The sequence below is a fragment of the Anopheles ziemanni genome, chromosome 3 (assembly GCF_943734765.1).
Source record: "Anopheles ziemanni chromosome 3, idAnoZiCoDA_A2_x.2, whole genome shotgun sequence".
Taxonomy (NCBI): Eukaryota; Metazoa; Arthropoda; class Insecta; order Diptera; family Culicidae; genus Anopheles; species Anopheles ziemanni.
This window is the reverse complement of record NC_080706.1, coordinates 2,000,048-2,020,942: the sequence shown is the minus strand read 5'-3', so window position 1 is coordinate 2,020,942 and position 20,895 is coordinate 2,000,048. Positions and strand designations below refer to the sequence as shown.

The 20,895-nt window shown below is 48.3% G+C and overlaps 4 protein-coding genes across 4 annotated transcripts; 1 reads left to right on the top strand and 3 right to left on the bottom strand.

Moving 5' to 3' along the window:
• The first annotated feature begins 1,397 nt into the window (after positions 1-1,397).
• Positions 1,398-3,423, top strand: LOC131288714 (sal-like protein 1). Its single transcript, XM_058317887.1, has 2 exons — positions 1,398-1,643; positions 2,164-3,423. Exons 1-2 carry the CDS (start codon positions 1,398-1,400, stop codon positions 3,421-3,423), a joined length of 1,506 nt encoding a protein of 501 aa, XP_058173870.1.
• Positions 3,424-5,307: 1,884 nt separating this feature from the next.
• Positions 5,308-6,862, bottom strand: LOC131289602 (G protein-activated inward rectifier potassium channel 3-like). Its single transcript, XM_058318894.1, has 4 exons — positions 6,678-6,862; positions 6,335-6,612; positions 5,501-6,271; positions 5,308-5,441 (listed from the first exon to the last, which is right to left on the bottom strand). Exons 1-4 carry the CDS (start codon positions 6,860-6,862, stop codon positions 5,308-5,310), a joined length of 1,368 nt encoding a protein of 455 aa, XP_058174877.1.
• Positions 6,863-7,592: 730 nt separating this feature from the next.
• Positions 7,593-10,653, bottom strand: LOC131288951 (G protein-activated inward rectifier potassium channel 3-like). The gene is made up of 4 exons (XM_058318132.1): positions 10,475-10,653; positions 9,130-9,404; positions 8,279-9,064; positions 7,593-7,945 (listed from the first exon to the last, which is right to left on the bottom strand). Exons 1-4 carry the CDS (start codon positions 10,651-10,653, stop codon positions 7,593-7,595), a joined length of 1,593 nt encoding a protein of 530 aa, XP_058174115.1.
• A 1,639-nt stretch (positions 10,654-12,292) lies between these two features.
• On the bottom strand, positions 12,293-15,034 carry LOC131289161 (G protein-activated inward rectifier potassium channel 3-like). Its single transcript, XM_058318370.1, has 4 exons — positions 14,826-15,034; positions 13,836-14,110; positions 12,978-13,760; positions 12,293-12,546 (listed from the first exon to the last, which is right to left on the bottom strand). The coding sequence occupies exons 1-4, from the start codon at positions 15,032-15,034 to the stop codon at positions 12,293-12,295; spliced, it is 1,521 nt and encodes a 506-aa protein (XP_058174353.1).
• Positions 15,035-20,895: the final 5,861 nt, after the last annotated feature.

Sequence of the window (20,895 nt, the reverse complement as noted above, 5' to 3'; positions counted from 1 at the left end):
AAAACAAAAAAACCTCCCCAAACGAAATGGGGATGTCATTCAAAGCTTAACGAAGTGACAAGATCAGCGGACGTGTTGATGGTTTCGATTGGATGCACATTGCGCACATTGCTATGCACCAAGGGACCATGCCAGGGAGGTATTGGTGAAGGGGGAGAGGGTGATGGGGAAGCTCGAGCTGATCCCTCCAAAAAGTTCAACTAACCCATTCTGGTGGGCTCGGCTCGGGACAACAACATTTTGCCATGATCGCATCAATTCTGGGGCATCGATAAAGAGAAGTAAGTGGTTAAATTAGTGGACAGTCGTTCTTGTGTGTGTGTTTTTATGTGTGTGTATGTAGTTCGAATTTTAAATTTTTGTTTCTCATGTTTTGTTGCAAATGATCGTACCGTTGTTCGCCACAAAGTTGCTTGATTATTTTTCATTGAAACTTTAAGAATTGGAATCTTGCACCTTTCATAATTATTTCTTATGGTTAAATCAATATCCTTCCCTATATAAACTTTATAGAATCTCACAATAATTAGTTGTTATAATTGAATGACTTTTTTACCATCATTGGTCGAACACATGCTGGTTTTTAGAAACGTAACACATCTAACACATGTCCTCATTGGTAATCTAACCAAAACCATACCGGGAACAGTGGCTCTTGGCTTCCCTTTATGGAATTCCCGTCGAAGACGAACATCAAGATGTCAGTTGACGAATTTAAAGATAGCCCAAGTGCCAACGCAGCGAAACGGCCCAGCCGGGACCTAACCATACCGTTTATCATTTGAATGCCATTCGAGTGGACGTTAACCATCCTCCAGGGCTTTGCTTCGGTGCTACCGTAATTACTTGCCTTGTTTCACGTACGCAATGGCTACTCAAGATGGCCGTGCGGTCGGTACGTTTCAATGAAAGTAATCATTGTTTTACGATCAATAATTGCTCCTCACGTGTGCCCCTCCTTGAGATGCGGCGAGGAGAGATGATCGTCTCGAAGCCCGGCAGAAATGGAAAAAGGGTGGAAAAAGTTTACGTTTACAATCAAATTGTTAAATACTAATAAACAACAATAAACACCATGAAGAGGACGGCTAGATGACATCTAACAAATGATGTGTAAATTATCACCGTCTAAAACATTTATTACGCCAACTAACGACGAGTGTCCACCATGTGCCGATGTGCTTGAGTGCCGTTAGGTGTCTTGTTAGTTTTCTCTTCTTTTATTTTGCATCCCTTCTCAACGATGGTGTCCGGTTAGAAACACTTTTCCTCTTCAGTTAGCCTACGTTAGGACCCAACCAAGCCACCGGCGAACAAATGGGTAATGTTTCATGGCAATACTAATCTCATCTCGTCTTTCTTCGGCAGCTTCTTCCATCCCACCCGCCCGCGTGAAAATGTTAACGGATCCGAAAACGAGGTCCGCGCTCGGGCTGATGACCAGCGGAGAAAATGCCATCAAGCGGGAACTTATCGATCCACTCGATCCTACCGGCGGAGGTGGCGGCGGTGGAGGGAACCACCCAGCGGCACTAGACGATCGACTTCTGGCGGGATCGTTCGGAGTATCCCGGAGTGGAGCTGCACTTCCTTATCCACTTCAGCCTGCGCCAAGCAAACAACCCCTGCAAGGATTCGATCAGGTAAGCTGAGCTACGTTAGTCTGAGAGAGCGATCTTTACGATCATGCACGCCCGAAACGGTAGCACAGTTTGTTGGAGGTTAGGTCCAAGCCGGGTGTTCACACCTTGCCCGATCGAGTCAAATTGTTGCGTGACGTTCCGAGTTGCCGTGTTTTACGACGTACTTTCTTCGACAATTGCACTTCTTGGACTCCGGGCGTAGGTGTCGTACCCGTTTCCACTGGGCTGACCTCAATGTCGAAGATGCCACCGAAGGAGACCAGGGTGTTCCCAGGGACGTAAAATGGATGTGATTTACCGATGCTTCCCCTAAGAGTGATGATGTTGTAAAACATGATATACGAAGCGATCGCTAGAAAACAATCAGAAGGTTGCGACCTTCCATATTTTACATCTCGTTGAGGACACTTCGTTCGGCGTCTTCTTGAGCCTCGGAGTGTTATTGTTTTGTACCCAGTCGCATACAACTCTTGACCAACACTTCTCTCTAACCTTTAACAATCTCTTCATCGCTTCTCAGATTTGGGGACCTTCACGGACGGATGGGATGAACCAACGACAGCACTCCTCCGTCATTGGAATGACGCCCTACTGGCCAACGTACGACAGTCTTCCGCAGCCGGCAGCTTCCACGACCGCCGCAGACCCTCCTCCGGCAGCGAACTCGGCCGATGGTCAGATCTACACCCTCACTGTGTTACACGAATCGCCGGAGCATGGAATTGTCTGGTCGAACGACACGAATGCACTCGAGTCGCCCGTTCCACTTGCGCCCGACATCAGCGACCCAAGTGCCACGTACGAATCGACGGTAGACTGCTTTAACTTCGATAGCACCAACTACGATCTGGCCGATTACTACGCCGCCAAGCCACAAGTACAAATACCCCATCTCCAGCAGCAGCAGCAGCAGCAACAGACCAACGTCTCGCTGATAGGATCCTCCCCGACGGGACATCTCCCTCAGCAGCAGCAACAGCAACATCAGCCCGCATCGGCCATCAGTCTACACGGTACGGTCGAAGGTCTCCTGAACGAGATACAACTGACGAGCTTTGGAGAACGGGGTCCTCTCGTCGGTCTGCAGACCGCAACACCGGGTCACAATTTGTACAACGAACCCTCGTCTTATCTGTACGACACCTTCGCCGTACCCGATAGTTCCTCAACCTCGAGCCATCATCAGCCCATGGTGCCGTCGGTCCCCCTCTCGACGACGACCGAGCCGACGACCTCCTGCCAGCTAGATCTGGACCATAGCAAGCTGGACACCAACAACAACAGTTGTCCGCTCGGCGTGCAGCCTCCTCCGGATCAGAGTACCCCCAGTTCGAGCAGCAGTAGCAGCAGTTCCAGCTCCAGCTCCAGTTCTAGCAGCAGTTCCAGCAACGGAGACTCAGCGAACGCCGGTGGCGGTGCTGGACAGAAGCGGGGCCGCTCGCTGCACTACTGCTCAATCTGCTCGAAGGCGTTCAAGGACAAGTACTCGGTCAACGTGCACGTCCGGGTGCATACGGGCGAGAAGCCGTTCTCGTGCTATCTCTGCGGCAAGAGCTTCCGCCAGAAGGCGCACCTCGAGAAGCACTACCAGACGCACCTGCACCAGAAGAACCTCACCAAGCGGCCCAAGCCGGTCAAGGTGAAGCAGGAGACAGCGCTACAGCCGCCTCATCAACCACAACCACCACCACCACCAACGCCACAGCAGTTGGAACAGCTTCAGTTGGATTCTGCCACCGAGCTTATGCTGAATCAGGTGAAAGTGATAGGTAACTGCTGAACTCCTAGGAGTCCTAGGAGTATAGCTTCCGGGTTGTAACCGTGCAACCGTGTTAGACAATTTTGAGACTAGCTTTAAGCCAGAAAGTGTAGGAAGGTGCGTGTGTTCATGTACAGAAACGAACGGCAAGCGAGGAGTAGAAAGCATCAAAAGGAACGAGAAAAACGAGAAAACAGAACTAACAAACAGCGAGATTATACGTAAATGTTTCCATTATTTATTGCCGTCGAGAAAAAAAAAGGATAAAACAACTGAAACCCAAACAGAAATATACCTTTCATTGCACAATGCCGAACTCCGACACTCCTTCCGAAAGTCCTTAAGGGCAGGCATCCGATGTACGCGCATTATCACTCAATTTCTCAATCGATTCTAGAGATGCAAATTAACAACCACATCCCCCGCAGCCATTGGAGTAGCTTTGACGGGCAAGAATCCTTCTCAGAGGCCGACCTGAATTGCCGACGGCTCGGAATCCACAGACGTGCGCATGACCACGTGTGTTTGTGCGTGTGTTTGTAGCTGTGACTCTGTTGTATTTATGTAGTTATCTATAATTGATGGTGCAGATGATTACAGATGTGAATCGATGGAATTGCTGCGATCTGTTCTGCGATTTCTTCTGCAAGCTGATCATTAAATATTGCTTCCATGCGCCCTTTGTGATTGCTGTCTGGCATATCAAGAAACCGTTTGTCGCTTTTGGAATGCTCCGGGAACGCCGACTTACAATGTCATGGCCGTGACCCCTCTCCGACATCACGATTTCCCACCACCTTTGTATTACCTTAAATCATAAAAGCCTTCCGACTGACTCTCTTCCTGTGAGTCCTGCGATCGGAGGATCGACCTCCTAACTACCAACTAAACGTTTAATAACACACCTTTGTAACATCCCGGTTACCCGGTTTCTAAGCAAATGCATCCATCCTTGACGATTTCGGAACGCCGACCGTAGACACACTCGACAATGTAGTCGTTTTCCCCTACCCCTTAGACGGTATAATTCTTGAGGATAATCGTTTATTGCCTCATACAATCATCCAAATGATATTTAATCAGTCCGCCCCGAGCATCCTCCCCTTGGGTGATCGATTATGAGCATCGATATTACTCTTTCGGTTACTTCTTCGCCCCGAGACAACGTTTGTTTATATTTCTACTTATCTCTCATATAATAGCATATGTATGTTAAATCATAAAATGCAATTCGCATTTCTTCCGTGCCCAAACCTCTGTTCATTTACAACTGACTTCTTTTGTCCTCAGTAGTGTTGGCAGAATCGCGATTCGGAAAACACGTAGGTACAGTAACCTCGATTGGTATTTTCTGCTGAAATAACAAATTTGTTAATAACTTTTTGATTCATTCAATGAATGCACTTCTTTTCCTGATATTTAATAAATCATGATTAATTTTAACTTTTTCGATTCACGGAATACCAGTCAACGATCAGAGGTTATTTTTCGAAAAACCAATAAGATCCTCCTATTTAAACATTTATGTTTCATCTTTGACACAAAATTCGCAAATTCGCAAAATTCGCAAAATGCTCGAAATTCGTCTTGATTTCATTTAAACCTTTACAAATTTTAATTCCGCAAGCATAGAACTGTTCAACGGACACATTAAACGGAGGCCTGTGATTGGTCGACCCGAACCGGTCTAAATAACCGGTTCATAACCGGTTCTCCGAAACGGTTCTTCAAGGTCATAAAAGGTCATAAATCGTAAATCACCGGGGTCTGTTCGAGCGAACCGGTTATGCCGTAAATAGTCCTGGCGCCATCTGGTGGCCTCACTAGCGTCATCTGGTGGCCTCCCCCGCCTAAAGGTATGCAACACACTACATCCATTGGTTAGCATGGACACTTTCATCGAGCTTACAATTCGGTCGATGAACGAGACCGTCGTCGATCAAACATCGGGAAAAGGAAATGCGGATTAACACGTTCGTTTTCCATCCCCATCTGGGAAAGTCTCAACTCGACGCCCATCAGTGGATCACAGGATCGTCCTACGAATGAAAACGGGCTAATTTAATAGTTACACCTATTTTCTTCCACCCCTTCATACCTTTCAGTGGCAGTTTGTAGCATTCCTTCAACTGCTTCGCCGACATTCGTGGTGTCGTTTGGGCGACCGTTTCGTTAAACTTTGAGAAATCGATGTCGTAGCTTTGAATATCTGCGTTGTACATCAGCACCTGCTCGAATCGCTGTCCCCAGAGGATTTCGGTATTAACGTAGCTTGTCCGCGCCTGGGTCGTCTGTCCGGTCGACTCTACAGTGCCCTCCAGCACCACCACAATCTCGAACCGCTCCAGCAGTATGTCTTCGGCCGAGTAACCGTACAGTGGGGACTTCTCGTCGATCCGGTGCACCACAATCTGCGGCCAGATAAAGAACACATCCGACGAACAGTCGTCCGAGCTTAGTTCCAGCTCGGTTCGGTACTGCGGCATCGATTCTCCTTCGGCCGAAACTTTACCCCGGATCAGTTGGGCACGAATGTTTGCACCGATGATGTGACTTTTGCGCATGTCGCCGATGCGAAACATAAGGCACAGCTCACCATCTCTCATGGATATGACGGCGTTCCTCGAAAAGAGTAGTGTCTGTGCTCGCCTTTTCGAACGGGCCATTTTGGCGAACACTATTCCGGCGAGGAACGCTTGCACCATAACGCCATGGACGGATTGGAGGCTCATGACGAAGACCGCCTCCGGACACTCTTCCTCCATCGCCCGCGACCCGTATCCGATCGTGTGCTGGGTTTCCAGTGAGAACAGGAAGCAGGACGTGAACGAGTAGATGTTGGAAATACACGGTGTCCAATTGTGCTCGGCTGTTGTAAATGAAGAGAAGAATTAATTTCTACGCAATACACACTACAACCAAGGCAACTCACCTTGAACGGGAGGCAGATGACCCTCCTCGAAGTCACCATGACTGTAAGAGATCAACCAGTACAGTGCACCGAACAGCAGCCAAGAGCCTACAAATCCCAACGCAAACACCAGCAACGTCCAGCGCCATTGAGCGTCGACGAGTGTTGTGAAAATGTCCTGCAAGAACCGTATCTGCTGATGGGGAACCTTCGTCGCACTCACATTGCAGTAGCCGTTTTTAAAGATTGCCCGTTTTCGAGGCTTTTTGTAACCCGCACGGTTCAAATAAGAAGCTGGCCTATGGTCCGTACAAACTTTCTATTAGAACACACGCATATTTTAAGTCGAAACACAAAAACATACCTTCTTCCAGATGATCGTGGTGAGTCGAACCGAAACGGTGACTTGGCGGAACCGCTCGAATCCGGTGTGAAAACAATCGGTGACCTCGAATCTATCCCGTTTCTCAGGGGTTGATCCTCCCTCGCGAACACTGCTCCCGATTCAACATCTTCCGGCGGCAGAAGAAGCTTCGGTAGATCGCGCATCGTTCCAAACTGCACACAATCAGCATCCGAAGCGGACTAACCGTACTTACAAACGACCAGACACTGAGCGATCTAACGCGTTCCGTTCGCGTCAGTGAAACCCCATCAAACCACGTGCATGGATTAACGTTGTTTGCTGAAGATTCAACTACTCAAGGTGCGAGATAAAAGATCACCCAGAACACATTCCACGATCCAACGGAGGTAGATTGAAACGTGAGAGATAGAAACACTTTCAACTACGAGAGAAGTAATGTACATCTACTAGATATTTTAGCATTTTTTTAACGAAGCAGGTTGTCACCAATATAAACCGAATAATTTCTCTGTTCTTGGTACATATCAATCCGACCAGGAGATAGCTTTCCTGCGATAAGCAATTCAAACTGCCATATAACTTAGCGGATTAACGCTTTTTCGTTGAGAAAGGCTACCACCACAAAGAGGAAACAATTTTCGTCATTCAAAATTTAGAAGCGTTCTAATAGTGATGTTGCTTTGCATAAATTTAGATATGTTTTATTAGCTCTCTGTTTTCTAAAGTTTTCTACAAGCAGCTTTTATCGCGGGATTATAATATTATTAACTTGCAAACTCTACTGAGCCATTCGTTGGTAAGTACATAGTAAAAGTCATCGTTTAAACATACACATTCACTTTTCAATCAAAAACTACCAGATCTTTGCAACTCGCTGGCAACATACTTTTCCCGAACTACACAACCCTACGATCAACCTCCGGAATACTTTTCATTAACATTCACCACCGTTGCACTTTTCACAATCGGATCATCATCTGAGACTCTTCGCGCTCGGGTTGCATCTTCGGCGGGCGAAACCTTTAACCGTGGATTCGGTGGATGATCGAACAGGTTCCACAGATTGTTCTGCAGCGCGACATACGACTTTTTCCGCCTCGGAACGCCCTGTATCGTGAGGTACCGGGTGGGATACAAATGGTCCGGCCCATTGCCAGCCGTTTCGTCCGCCAGATTGTACTGGCTGAGCGTGTTCATCAGTGTGCTGTAGTGGTGCTGCCAGCGGCGTTCGAGCTGCGTCTTCGTCGACACGGTGTCGGCATTATCTGGACAGGAAATGGGGATTTAAGTTAGAATGCAGTCCGGAAATCGATTGGATAGGACTCTCTCTCTCGCTCGCTCGCTTTTTTCTTGTGGTACAACGGTGGATGTTTTATTCTGCTCCATGGTCCGACTACTTGTACATTTGGACGGATGCGATGGATGGTGACGGACGGGACGGAATGGACACGAATGCGAACACAAACCACCAGCTCTACCAAAACCTCCCTATGGCGAGGAGGAAACGGTGAGTGTTTTCTCTAAAATGTTGATGTTGCGCATGAGTAGCTATTTACAGCGTTACAGTGAGACGCAATCGTTGGTGAGGCAGGCCTTACCCGTTGGCGGACGGTAGTCGTCCTGCGCCCGATAGAACTCCGCCAGCTCTCGGGCCGAACAGAGCGGCGTGTCGACTTGCAGGGTGGAATCGAATTTACTATAATTAATTTCGTATCCTTGCTGTTCCTTGTTGTAGCAAACGACGGGCTCAAACCGGTGGCCCCACAGGATCTCCGTGTTGACGTAGCTCGAGCGGGCCTGAGTCGATTGCCCGGTCGATTCGACCGTTCCCTCGAGAATGACGACAATCTCGAACCGCTCGCGAAGCATATCCGACGCGGACAAGTTGTACAGCGCCGAGTCCTTATCGATCCGATGCACCACAATCTGTGGCCAGATGAAGAACAGCTCCGACGAGCTACCGTCCGAGCCCACGTCTAGCTCGTGCTGGTACTGCGCCATCATTTCACCCTCGCGCGTCGTTTTCGTTCTTATCAGCTGCGCCCGGACCGACGCACCGATGATATGACTCTTGCGCATATCGCCGACCCGGAACATTAGGCACAGCTCACCGTCCCGCTGGCACACTACGGCATTCTTGGAGAACAGAAGCGTCTGGCTGCGTTGCTTTGGCCGAGTCATTTTAGCGAACACAATCCCCACCATGAACGCTTGGATCATGAGGCCGTAGATCGACTGGAAGCACATCACAAATATGGCCTCCGGACACTCCTCCGTTGTCGTGCGCACACCGTACCCGATCGTGTGCTGCGTTTCGATCGAGAACAGAAACGCCGAAGTGAACGAGTAGATGTTGTACACGCACGGTATCCAACCGATCTCAGCTGAAAAGCAAAGAAAAACAGATGCCATCAAACACGTGGTACGTGCAGTCGTTGATTATACATACACTGGTTATCGGGCAGGTGAAGCTCCTCAAGGTCACCGTGAGTGTAGGAAATCAACCACCAGATGACGCCGAAAAACAGCCACGAGCCGATAAAGCTGAACGCAAACACCAGCAACGTCCATCGCCACTGGGCATCGACGAGCGTCGTGAAGATGTCCTGAAGAAATCGCAGATGTTGCCTCGGTGGTCTCGATAGCACCACGTTGCAGTCGCCATTCTTCAGGATGGCCCTTTTCCGGTACTTTCGATTCACGCCCGGCCGAAGTACTCGATTTCTGAAAGCAAACCACGTGGCAAATTAGCAAAACCTACTCGCCCAAAAGGAAGGTGCTAAAATGGGGTTCGATTGGGAGGAAAGTACGTGCTAGAGTTGCGCCTCGAATCCATCGGCATACTCTCGGACGCCATGCCACAAGACAGCCACCGAACCGATCTACGACACACTGTCTCTTGTTGAGAAACCGAAAGACGAACTGAATCCGGGAGTTGCCCTGCGGTTGGTATCGAAACAACCCAATGTGAGTAATCGATAACAACGCCGTGCGCGATAAGATACCAGTGTGTGGTTTTGTTAAATTTCAAACGAAACACACACCGTCTAAGGGAAATTTCTTCACCATCAGTCACGGTCTACGGTAGGACACGTTGTTGTTGACGTCTGCCACATGTGGACCCTCCTGAGTCATTATTTATCATTATCGAATAGCCGATAATTGCACAGCACTGTAGATTACGATTTGGCAAACTCTGACGACTGCAGGTCACAGTAAGTATCCATTATTCAGAGACCAGGAACTAATCCGTTTAGCAAGTAATCGTTCCTCGCCGATTCAAACAAACGGGGACAACACCGGGTCTAATTTCTTGGACTGCAGACAATTATGGACGGTCCTATCTTTCCGATGGTGCATTCTTATCTTCTAAAAAAAAACCGCTTCCCGATGATAACCCGGAGGGGCGTTGTTTGTGGTCATCGTTTCGCTCTTCCAACCGACCACCGACGAACCCCGATAAACGATTAATCAACCATCAACTAACACTACCAAGTTGGAGCCAGTGCCGTGTTTACCATTCCCATTGAGCCTCAAGTGAAGAGTGCTGCCAATCGGCACATTTCTTATCACCTCGCCGGTTGAATGGAGCACGGTTAAGGTGCAAATATGGATGAGCGTGTTTCCGAAGGTAAGCGTTCTGTTTCGTTAACAAACTGGGTTGGCCAGATGTTTGCCGAGCAAATTAGAACGTTCGCGATCGGGTATCTACCCGATTAACCGCTCAACGCCGGAGGGCGAACCGAACCTAGAATTAACCAAGCCACGTGATGCACAGATGGTTCAGAACTCACTTCGGTGTGTAGCACACAAGTGGAGTGTTCGGGGTCACTGGAGTGATCGGCGAAGGATATCCGTACTGGTCACCGTATCCTCCCGGAGAATGCGGCTCGAATGGTCCCAACTTTAGCATGGGACGCTCCAAACGGTCAGTCCCATCCAGTTGCTGCTGCTGATCACTGTCGTAGTTCATTGTTCTGCCGAGTTCGTTGAGTGGCCGTTGTCCTTCCGGTAGAATTTCGTAATTATCGCAAGAAATGTTCCGATTAGATTCGTTTCGTAAAACAGTTCGCTTCACTATAAACCATTTCTCGTATCCCCCACAATGCGTCTGAGATCCGAAACACCGACCATCGACCGAACCGACTGAGAGCGGTGTTAGCGTGGCCACCCGATGTGCGATACTGAACGCTGACGATCGCCAAAGACCGCGACAACACCACCATCAATCGCAGCCGCGAGCTACGGTTCCCATTGTTACCGGATGATTTACGTTTCGCACGTTGTCCATCGGGGTGGATACTGTATGGTGGGGCGGGACGGAGGAAGGCATTGGAAACTGTAATGGGTTTCGTGTCAGGGCATAAGTTTGTCTCTTTCGTCCATCCGGCTCTCCTGGATCATGGAGTGGGTCGGTGTATCGCTACAGATTCTGCCATTCCACAAGAGCCATCGGTCGTTTCGCCCTGTCGAGTGCCGGAGTGATCCGGTAGCACACTTGACGACGGCCCACTTTTACCTATCTCTTGCATCACCGCTCCCCGGGAATCGGAAACAATCTTTCGGAGTTGTCCCGAGGATGTCAATAAGAGACGATTGACAACCCGCACATCGCACATCCATCGATCAAAAAGTATCTTCCTGAGAGAGGTCCATATGCTAATTTCCACCGACAACGTCAGTTTACTTAATGGCTCCATTTCCAAAGTGCCTCACATTGTCCACCGATCGAAGCCGATAATGATCCGGGTCAATATCTGACCGTAAAGTGAGTTTACTTAAGCTTATCTCCAAGGCCTTGCAGAGCCCGTATACAAAAGAACAACCTACCCTTTGGATTATCCTAGCGACAAACGGACCTCTATCAGAACGAATTCAGTGCAATGATTGATGGATGATGTTATCGTGTCCATTACGCCTCGCACATTATCGCCCCTTCGGTGTCCCTCATTTGACAACCTGAACCTACGAGAACCCAATTGATTGCAAACCGGTTTTGATTTTCAAATTTGTAGGTCCAATTAGAAAATTTGTTAATATACGAATCAAATCGGGCCACTAACACCCGCAACGGAAGCTATAATTGGACGCTTTGGAATGAACTCTAATTAAACCACATTTTAAGTGAAATCATCGTTTTAGAGAATCAATCATATTGACGTGAGAATATTGACGAATAACTCGCAGAACATCTGGCACGAGTGGATACGTACGTGTTCCTATGGTGATTGATTGAGTCATTGCGGTCGGAAACACGGCTACTATGACGTCATGCTACCTTTTCGGACCCTCAGTCAATACGATAAAATTATTACAGCTTCAAATACGATTATGCTTCATGGTGTTTTTACTCGGGAATGTTTTTATTAGTGGTCCGTACTCTCCTTGGGAGTTGGTTTCAATACAGGAGTTGGTGAAGAAAGCACCAAGAGAGTACCGATCTAGTATATTATCATAAATAGCAGCAATATAGACGGGGGGGAAAGATTCGCGGGTAAAATGTAACACGATCGTTGAGTAAAACTAACTTATCTAAATAACAAGCCTGGTTGATGGTAACTAATCGAATGTGTGCCCGGACTAGAGGCTTCGACCCTGGCGGACGGTCGACGCTATGGACTCCCGATGCGCTGGTTTGAGGTGTTCGGTGAGGGCTGGTTGAAGAGATTACGCAAATTACTTTCCAACTGGTGGTAGGATCGGGGTCGTCTCGGGACGCCCTGTATCGTTAGGTAGCGCGGTTGAACCGCCAACGACGACCGCTCGTCCTCCAGATTGATCGAACTGAGCGTTCGGATGGTGTTGGTGTAGTGTTGGTCCCATCGCTTTTCGAACATCGACCTCGAGGAGCCAGTTTCGAACCGATCTGTAAAGTGGCGATAACGAAATCGGCTTAGAGCAACCATCCATCTCTACGGCAATATTCTACGCAGTTTAACATTAATGACAACTTACATTATGTATGCTACAGATCCTAGCATTAATGAGATGGTGTAAAGGCCATGAGATTCGTTTAATGCATGATCAGCCCAGAACGGACAAAGCAGAAGAAGTGGTGGTGACGGTGGTGGATGAAATAAAAACGGGTTCATCTACGGGGACAAGCGCTAACTAAACACTGACCGACTGTACTGTACAGCACACAACATACGCAACACGATACAAACGACAACAAGCTCTACGCTGACGATTGAAGATGCTGATCTTCGGCTACAAATAGAAGTACAACAAACACCACCAAATCGATCAGTCTCTACGTTCACCGCAACGCCCAGTTAGCCAGCCCAGTCGCCCTACCTTGGCTGCGATAATCGTCCTGATACTTGTAGAACTCGGCCAGCTCGCGAGCCGAGCAAAGCGGCGTATCGACGGAGTGCGTCTCGTTAAACTTGCTGTAATTGATTTCGTACACTTGGTTTTCCTTGTTGTAGAACACGATCGGCTCGAAACGGTGGCCCCACAGGATCTCGGTGTTGACGTAACTCGAGCGAGCCTGTGTCGACTGTCCGGTCGACTCAACCGTACCCTCCAGGATGACGACAATCTCGAACCGATCTTGCAGCAGATCCGACGCACACATATTGTAGAACGGAGATTCAGTGTTGATTTTGTGCATCACAATCTGCGGCCAGATGAAGAACAGATCGGAACCACAGTGGTCCGCGCCAACCTCCAGCTCGTGCTGATACTGGGCCATCACCTCACCCTCCCGGGAGAGTTTCGTGCGGATCAGCTGGGCTCGAATGTTCGCCCCAATGATGTGACTCTTGCGCATGTCACCGACGCGGAACATTAGGCACAGTTCACCGTCCCGCTGACAGATGACCGCGTTTTTGGAGAAGAGAAGCGTCTGCGTACGGTGCTTTGGTCGTGTCATCTTTGCGAACACGAAACCAACCATGAACGCCTGCATCATTACGCCGTAGATCGACTGGAAGCACATGATGAAGATGGCCTCGGGGCACTCTTCCGTAGTCGTTCGGTAACCATATCCGATGGTGGTTTGTGTCTCGATCGAGAACAGGAAAGCGGACGTATATGATTCGATGTTGAACACACACGGTTTCCAACCGGACTCCTCTAAAGAAAAACGGAAATGGAAAATCAATATCATCACCATACCACAGAATCAAACCATTGCATTGCAAGGCCTACCTTGATTCTTTGGCAAATGCATCTCCTCCAAATCGCCATGAGTGAATGCTATGAGCCACCAAATGGCTCCAAAGAACAGCCACGAGCCGATAAAGCTGAATGCGAACACCAGCAACGTCCAGCGCCACTGGGCATCGACGAGCGTCGTGAAGATGTCCTGCAAGAATCGCAGCCGCTGCCGGGACACCTTGGAGAGTACAATGTTACAGTCGCCGTTCTTCAGAATGGCTCGTCGTCGATACTTTCTTGTCGTTCCTGGACGCAATGCTCGGCTCCTATGAAACGAGGCAAAGTAAGAAAAAGTCATCAGTAAAGAGTACTTCATGCCTATCCGTAGTTCTTGATGGGCTCTGGAAGGAATCGGTTGCATCACACTCCTCAAAGGCTCGTGTAAACTGATACACGTGGGGTATAAAGTGGTTTCTTACTATCATTTTCTTTGCAATATAAGAAACCTCAAAGCCTCGAGTGTGGTCAACAACGACGACATTTGTTATTTTCCGGTCCTATTGCACTTTAGCCTCATTAATAATAGCACCGAGACGAGATTATAAAGTTTAATATTTTGCTTTCTTTTCATAGCAAAAGCAGAAAGGAAAATGAAGTCGTCCGGTAGGTTGCGTTATGCAAACATTGGCATTTGAACTGCATCATAATTCACAACGCAAATGCACCCCCTCACCAGAATGGCCGGAATGCTGTACAGAGTTCTCTTCCAACAGGTGACCTGATTGAAAAACACCACGGTGAAGTAAATCCGATCCTAAGATTCGATACAGCTTATGTAGAACGTCAAGCCACTACTACACGAGATACGGCGGCACCGTACCGTTTGGGAAAACTTTGTGCACCGCTCGCTGCTGTGAGCCAATCCTACGCCTGTCCACTCGGTAGATACTGGATTAATTTAAAATTCTAATCAACTTCCAACGGGACAGATCTTGTATATCGTCGGTATCACTGTCACTGTACAACTAGACACACACACACCTCTTGCTACCAACGGACGGGGACTGTGGACAGTAGATGATCGGAGTGGTAGGAGTAACGGGTGTCCTCGGTGGATCCTTGCCATCGATCAGGATCGGGGGGATGATCTTGTCGAACGGTCCCAGCGGAAGGAGTTTCGCATCGTCACGGGCCTCCGGTGATTCCGCATCCACCGGCACGGTAAAGTTCTTACGCTGTCCAAAGCTCATTCTCCAGCGGTGTCCCTTTTCCGGCGAATTTTCTAGAGGCACTCTTTATCGACTTTTGTTTTCTAGCTACGCTACGGGTTCACTTTCGTTCGTCCAACACTTTACACAAGTCTTTTACAAGGTGAAGGCGCAGCAGCGGGGTGATGCAGAAGGCATTTCTTACTTCGACTACGACCAGCAGCAGCAGCAAACCTTCGGCCCCCCCCTTCGTACAGGAACCGCGAAAACCTTTTGCGCAACGACCCGAGGAAGCAGAGACAACGCTCCGCGAATCGATTTAATCGCACCCAGCGTGCGTACAAGACTAATCTAGCATCGGGTGCCGTTCGACCGCGACACCGAGCCGCGAAACCGCGAAATCGACCACTAACGTATGATCGATTTCCTGCCCTACCACCACCACCACCCTCTCCCGACACCCCGTGTCTTGGTACGTGATACTCGATCGGACACTATTACTATCAGCGAGCGTGGAGGTTCATCGTCATCGGGCGTTGGGACGGTTCTCGTAGGTCTTCGTCACTGTTCCACTGGATCGTCTTCCTAACGATGCTTTTCATCAACAGTGACGTTGCCTACCGGTTTGTGGTGAGCCAGAATTAGCATCAATGCGTCTTCTTTTTATTGCTGATAGGCCGCAAAATAATGCAAAGAGCTGAGTGGAAGAAATTCAAATCAAATTTACACACAGATGTGTGATGCCGCCGGTGTAACATTGATATGAAACGGTGGCTTTTTTTAATTTTCTAATAGACCCTGACATAAACAAACTTTTCTGTTTCGTCCCAAATGACACAGCTGACTCATGTCCCGCAAGGAACAACGCTAGCCATTCTTATCGATGGAGATAGAGATAGGGCAGACCTCTAACGGACGACTTTCGTAAAGACCGACCTTTCTTGGGTCCATCCTATCAGTCGGTGGCCCACCACGTATCATCGTGCATCAATCGACCCGCGCCCGGGCTTATCGCCGAACGATCTACCGCACATAACCTGCAATAACGTGTGCAATGGTATCCTCGGCCCGCCTCGCGGATCTGTAATCCACCTCCTCCCATCGCCAGAACACCGATTAGTGGAGCCGTCAACACGTGAGACACGGTCGGAGACAGCCGGTGCCGTACTTGACGACGACACTAGCGGTTCACCCTGTCGGCCGCCGTCGTCGTGCTAACAGCTTCAATTGAGCCCCGGGCCATAAAGTTCCGTCAATAGACGACGTTGTTGTGAGGTTTTCGCGTTTCGTATGAATTTATTTACCTCCGTCCTCGGAAGAAATGCCTACCTTAGGGAAGCAATGGCCAACGGTGGCGGAAGTTGGGCTTCTCCACATAGAGTATCATCTTTTTTTTCACACTATTATGGAATCCATCGTTCACCCCCATTGGGCTATTTTATTGCTTCAAATCGAATGTGATAATATGACCCCTGTTTGAGGCTTCATTTACCATCGTTTTCACACATTTGTTTATGGTGCGCGTGTTATGCTCGTCTAGTATAGTGATAAAAAGGCCATAAAAATTACCGAAAGTGCGAACTAATATTTTCGATGTTTCGTGGTAAATACTGGTTGTTGACAAAGCTCGTTTCCGAGTGTTCTTTTCGAAAGGAAAATGAACGAGTTCTAGGAAATAGGAAAATACTTTGGGGGTCCCCAACAAATCTTAAATTTGTAGTATTAATTATACCCCAAGAGCACATCATACTTCAAAATCATCACAAGAATTTTATCCCACAAACGAAAACAACTTCAAAAATATCTTTTGATATCTGGAATGGATTGTTTTGCTCCAATGGAATTCTTTGCACCCGATTCCAATGAACTTCATCTTCATCGACAGATATTTGACAATAATAAATGCAAATATTTTCTGTTCCCGTCAATCAATAATGGAAAAATACGAAACATGCATGTCGACGATGATAGCCTCTCCGTATTTACAGTACCAATTCATCCAGCTATATATAGGCCATGTTAATACAGCATTCCATCGGTATCACAAGAAACAGATAAATTGTAATCGTTTTCTTTTAAGTTTTAATTCATTATCAGCGTTGAATTTGATCATCAGATGATCATCTATCCCAATTTTCTAATGATACTCCTATCAGCTGTCTATTCGCTACAACCGAAAACCGCTTTACTCTCGCCTACACTAGATTAACAGTCGAACCATGATAAGCGCTTGCGTCCCATGGGGAACCATTCCATCGGCTCGGAACGTGGCCGAATAACGTGGGCATTGTTTTCATTTCAGCTCGCAAGCCGCGATAGGGCAGAAAGATTTGCAATCCGATCCGAAGGTCCCGCGATGCTGCATCCGTCCAACAAAGTGTAAACAATAACAACTGGAAACCAGCGGAATGGCTTATCAAACCCCGTACGAAGCCAGTGCTAGACGCTTTGGCGGCCATCCACCAGCCACCGTTTGGAGGAACTTATCAACTTGCATGGGCGATTCAGTCGATTTACTCACCTTACACTTTCCTGCCGGCTGAAGGCACTTCCGTGCGTCGAAATACGTGCCAGACTCGGCACAACGGTCAACGGAAGGTTGCTGATGACGCTGTCCAGAGAGTCGGGTTCCTCCTCGATCACTCCCGGTCGCATGAAGATCCGGTTGAGCGGCTTTTTCTCGTCCACGGCTTGACGATCCGCCATCGCTGCTGGTCGGCTGCTCCTAGGGACACTTTCTAAAGGACACGCCCCACACGCACAATGATGAAAAACGCTCAAATTATATTCCACTGTTTTAAAAACGGATTGATCTTGATTGCCTCTTTATTCGTTTCCATTAGAATTTACGGCACGAGTTAGGCTAGCGTTGCCAAAAAGCCAAAATTACTACGACTTTACATTCATCACGATCGATTGCACCAGGAATTAGTTACCGCACACAACATCCTAAGGGTACACGATCCTCAAACCGGACTGATCCTATAACATTCCCTAGCGCCAACTCTGCCGCTTCGCCGTTCAGTTACTTAAGATAAAACGCACTGGAAATAAGTTGAAGATAAAATAATAAAGAAACTCTCGCCGACGCTGGTACCGCCCCCCTTTTCCGGGACCGTCGAATGATAAAAAAATGGAACAGAACTAATGCAACAAGCAGAAGACTACTGGTAGGTTTAAAATATTGCTCCACAACTCAGCTGATCACTTCACATCGGACCACTCGCCGCTCCTGAGGACGATCTATACGATATACGATGTGCATTTGTGTGCTATTCTAGAACGATCGAGCCGTGCTGTGCTGGTCCTTCGTTGTCGCCGGATCGCTCACTTCAACTTTGGCATCAGATTCGCAGCATCTAAATGAACGACGATCGCACGCACTACGGGGAGGGATGGGTGGGGTAGAGTAATTTTCAAATTAATTAAATTCAATTAACATCCTCCTCTTGTTACGCAATGCAACACGGAACGTACAACTACACTAAAACGGCACACGCAGGGATAAATTGCTTGAGTCTGAGCCACTTAAACAGAAGCCACGCAAACCCCAGGAACGTCTTCCTCGCCACTCAGCTTGAAGGATACTTAAATGTAAACCTTTTGGCTAGAACACTTTCTTCGCAAATCAAGATCATCCTCCAAGAGACAACCCTTGACCGTAAACCGAAAACCTAGTACCTGCGATCGCACCAAACGCTAACCGACAACTACCGCTCCTGGGTTGGCCGATTTGGTCGGTTCCACTAGTGCACGCATCAAACTGACGAACCATACTAAATATGTGTCCCCCCCGTCCTGTCCCGATAGCACACGCCCGCTAAAACACGGAGCACGCCAACATGAAGACATCAAGTAGCGCGCTGCTGATCGGATGGCCTGAGCTGAGGTAGAGGAAAGATCAACTAATTTAGACCAGAGTCAATTGTTGTCACCAAGCTGCGAGATATTCGGACTGCACGAGAAAGAGAGATGGACAGAGGGGTCCCACCGGCCACAACAGACCCTTTCGGCGAACGACTCGTTTTATCCCGCCGTGACCGACCGGGGATCAATCCAGCGAACTGTGAAGTTAGCACATGTCCGGTCCGGTTCGAGGCGAGAAAATAGATCGTTCATTTCACGCGCAAAGTGTCACGCTGGCGCTCCACCACAATCGACCGAGAAAGATTAGCCAACCGAGGTAGGCTTTGGTCAGCTCCGGGCAGCTTCCCTCTGCCTTCTTTGTGAGGCGTGATTTAATTGAATCGCTATCAATGAACACCCGGACAGCAACTATGACCGCAGAATCATAACGTCAATTTGACATCACGACCCCCGGGCCCCCGGGTTGATAGACCCACCGAGAACACAAGACGAGGCACCTTAGACCGGGCCAACGCAACCTTCCACCCCGACGAAGGCAAATGTCAATCGAATTGTCTAGTTTAATCCACTTGTCGGTTCTGCTCCGTGCGATGGGTGTTTATGGACCCAATCTAAATGCTGGTGCGGACGATGCGCCTGGCCACTAACCCAGACCAATGTCAGTCAGCCACTACTAGTTTTGCATACCGTTTTCTCCATGCCACGCCATCAAGAACGAAAGAGTCGACGGAGGACAGCGTTTTACCCTAGACCTTCAACGATGATTGAATAATATGACCGACTTCCGCAGACCGCACGGAGTCTGACGCGAATGTTGTGTGCGACCAAAAGGTAGTGGTATCAAGTGACCCATATTAGTGCACCATATAGCACGTTCTGTGGTACAACCGGAGAAATGACCGTTGCGTGGTGATTTGACCGATCGCACCGGTTTTCACTCTAAACAAATGAGATCTGATTTGTTATGATGCGTCCAATCACGGGAAGTGACTACACGATCCAGCGCAGTGCACACCGACCGATGGCGCGTGGTTATCAGCTTACTCACGCTATCGACATTAATATTTATACAATTAACTCTCGGTGCATCGACAATGCGCACCCCCACGACGCGCCATATTTCTACCTACACGTGAATCGATCCCGACGAACGCCACTGGTATTATTCCAATTTTTTCTTACATCATAACACACCCGCGAAGCGTATCGCCGCAATAAATTTCCTTCATTCTAGACAAACCACCAGACCCCCTACACCCGCCGACCCATGTGGGATCGGAATAGCTAATCTGTCATATGGTACACGTGCCAGCAATGTATGGTGAGTTTTAATTCTTCTTTTTTTCGGTGCTCCTATCAGCCGCTCGAGTGAAGCTACCGGAAACACCTTGATCTTGCCTTGTGTAGCAATTTATTCCCGAGCGGATAAAACCGCCAGGATGTGGCGTACCCTTTCTTTTTTCTCCTCCACGAGTTCCGTCTTAACATAACGCTTTGCCAATTGCTCGGAAGATTTATTGCGCTTTCCTGATACCGGTTCCGCCCCGATGTGTGTTCTGTATTCTATGCGCTAGACCACCGCTCTCAATTACCCAGTTCCTGAACCCCCACCTGAACTCTATGCAAATATGCGTCTCATATAGCTCTCCCTTTATCCACTAGTTACCTTCCCCCTCGGCCGGTTGAAACAGACGTTTCTTTCAATTGTTTCACCAGTTCGGGGCTCAACGCATGGGCTGGCATTGCTTCTGAATTTGGAAGTACTTCCGACGATCGACACTAATGAGTGCAGTTCTGTGTCTGCCGGTCGTTGATTTTACTAGCAGAGTGTTTCGCTCTCATTAGTGGTTTTATTTAAAATGCGCAAACACTTAATTATTGAAGTTGTCCTCCGTTGGAAAACATCCGGGAGAGATGGCAATGTTTGTCACCCTCCAATAAAGAATTTGAATAAAAAGTCTGGTTCGTTTCCTCTTGAATTGTTCTTTTAATGGGCATACCATAAACCTTGGTCCACGGTACAACATATGCACATA

Excerpts from the sequence above, each read along its gene's own strand:
- LOC131288714 (XM_058317887.1), top strand. The coding sequence starts at position 1,398 with ATGTTAACGGATCCGAAAACGAGGTCCGCGCTCGGGCTGATGACCAGC. Across the intron at positions 1,644-2,163 it reads CCCTGCAAGGATTCGATCAG|ATTTGGGGACCTTCACGGAC; the intron begins GTAAGCTGAGCT and ends ATCGCTTCTCAG.
- LOC131289602 (XM_058318894.1), bottom strand. The coding sequence starts at position 6,862 with ATGCGCGATCTACCGAAGCTTCTTCTGCCGCCGGAAGATGTTGAATCG. Across the intron at positions 6,613-6,677 it reads CCACGATCATCTGGAAGAAG|GCCAGCTTCTTATTTGAACC; the intron begins GTATGTTTTTGT and ends TACGGACCATAG. Across the intron at positions 6,272-6,334 it reads TCATCTGCCTCCCGTTCAAG|CCGAGCACAATTGGACACCG; the intron begins GTGAGTTGCCTT and ends CATTTACAACAG.
- LOC131288951 (XM_058318132.1), bottom strand. The coding sequence starts at position 10,653 with ATGAACTACGACAGTGATCAGCAGCAGCAACTGGATGGGACTGACCGT. Across the intron at positions 9,405-10,474 it reads CTTGTGTGCTACACACCGAA|AAATCGAGTACTTCGGCCGG; the intron begins GTGAGTTCTGAA and ends GTTTGCTTTCAG. Across the intron at positions 7,946-8,278 it reads CGACTACCGTCCGCCAACGG|ATAATGCCGACACCGTGTCG; the intron begins GTAAGGCCTGCC and ends TTTCCTGTCCAG.
- LOC131289161 (XM_058318370.1), bottom strand. The coding sequence starts at position 15,034 with ATGAGCTTTGGACAGCGTAAGAACTTTACCGTGCCGGTGGATGCGGAA. Across the intron at positions 14,111-14,825 it reads CCGTCCGTTGGTAGCAAGAG|GAGCCGAGCATTGCGTCCAG; the intron begins GTGTGTGTGTGT and ends CTCGTTTCATAG. Across the intron at positions 12,547-12,977 it reads GGACGATTATCGCAGCCAAG|ATCGGTTCGAAACTGGCTCC; the intron begins GTAGGGCGACTG and ends GCCACTTTACAG.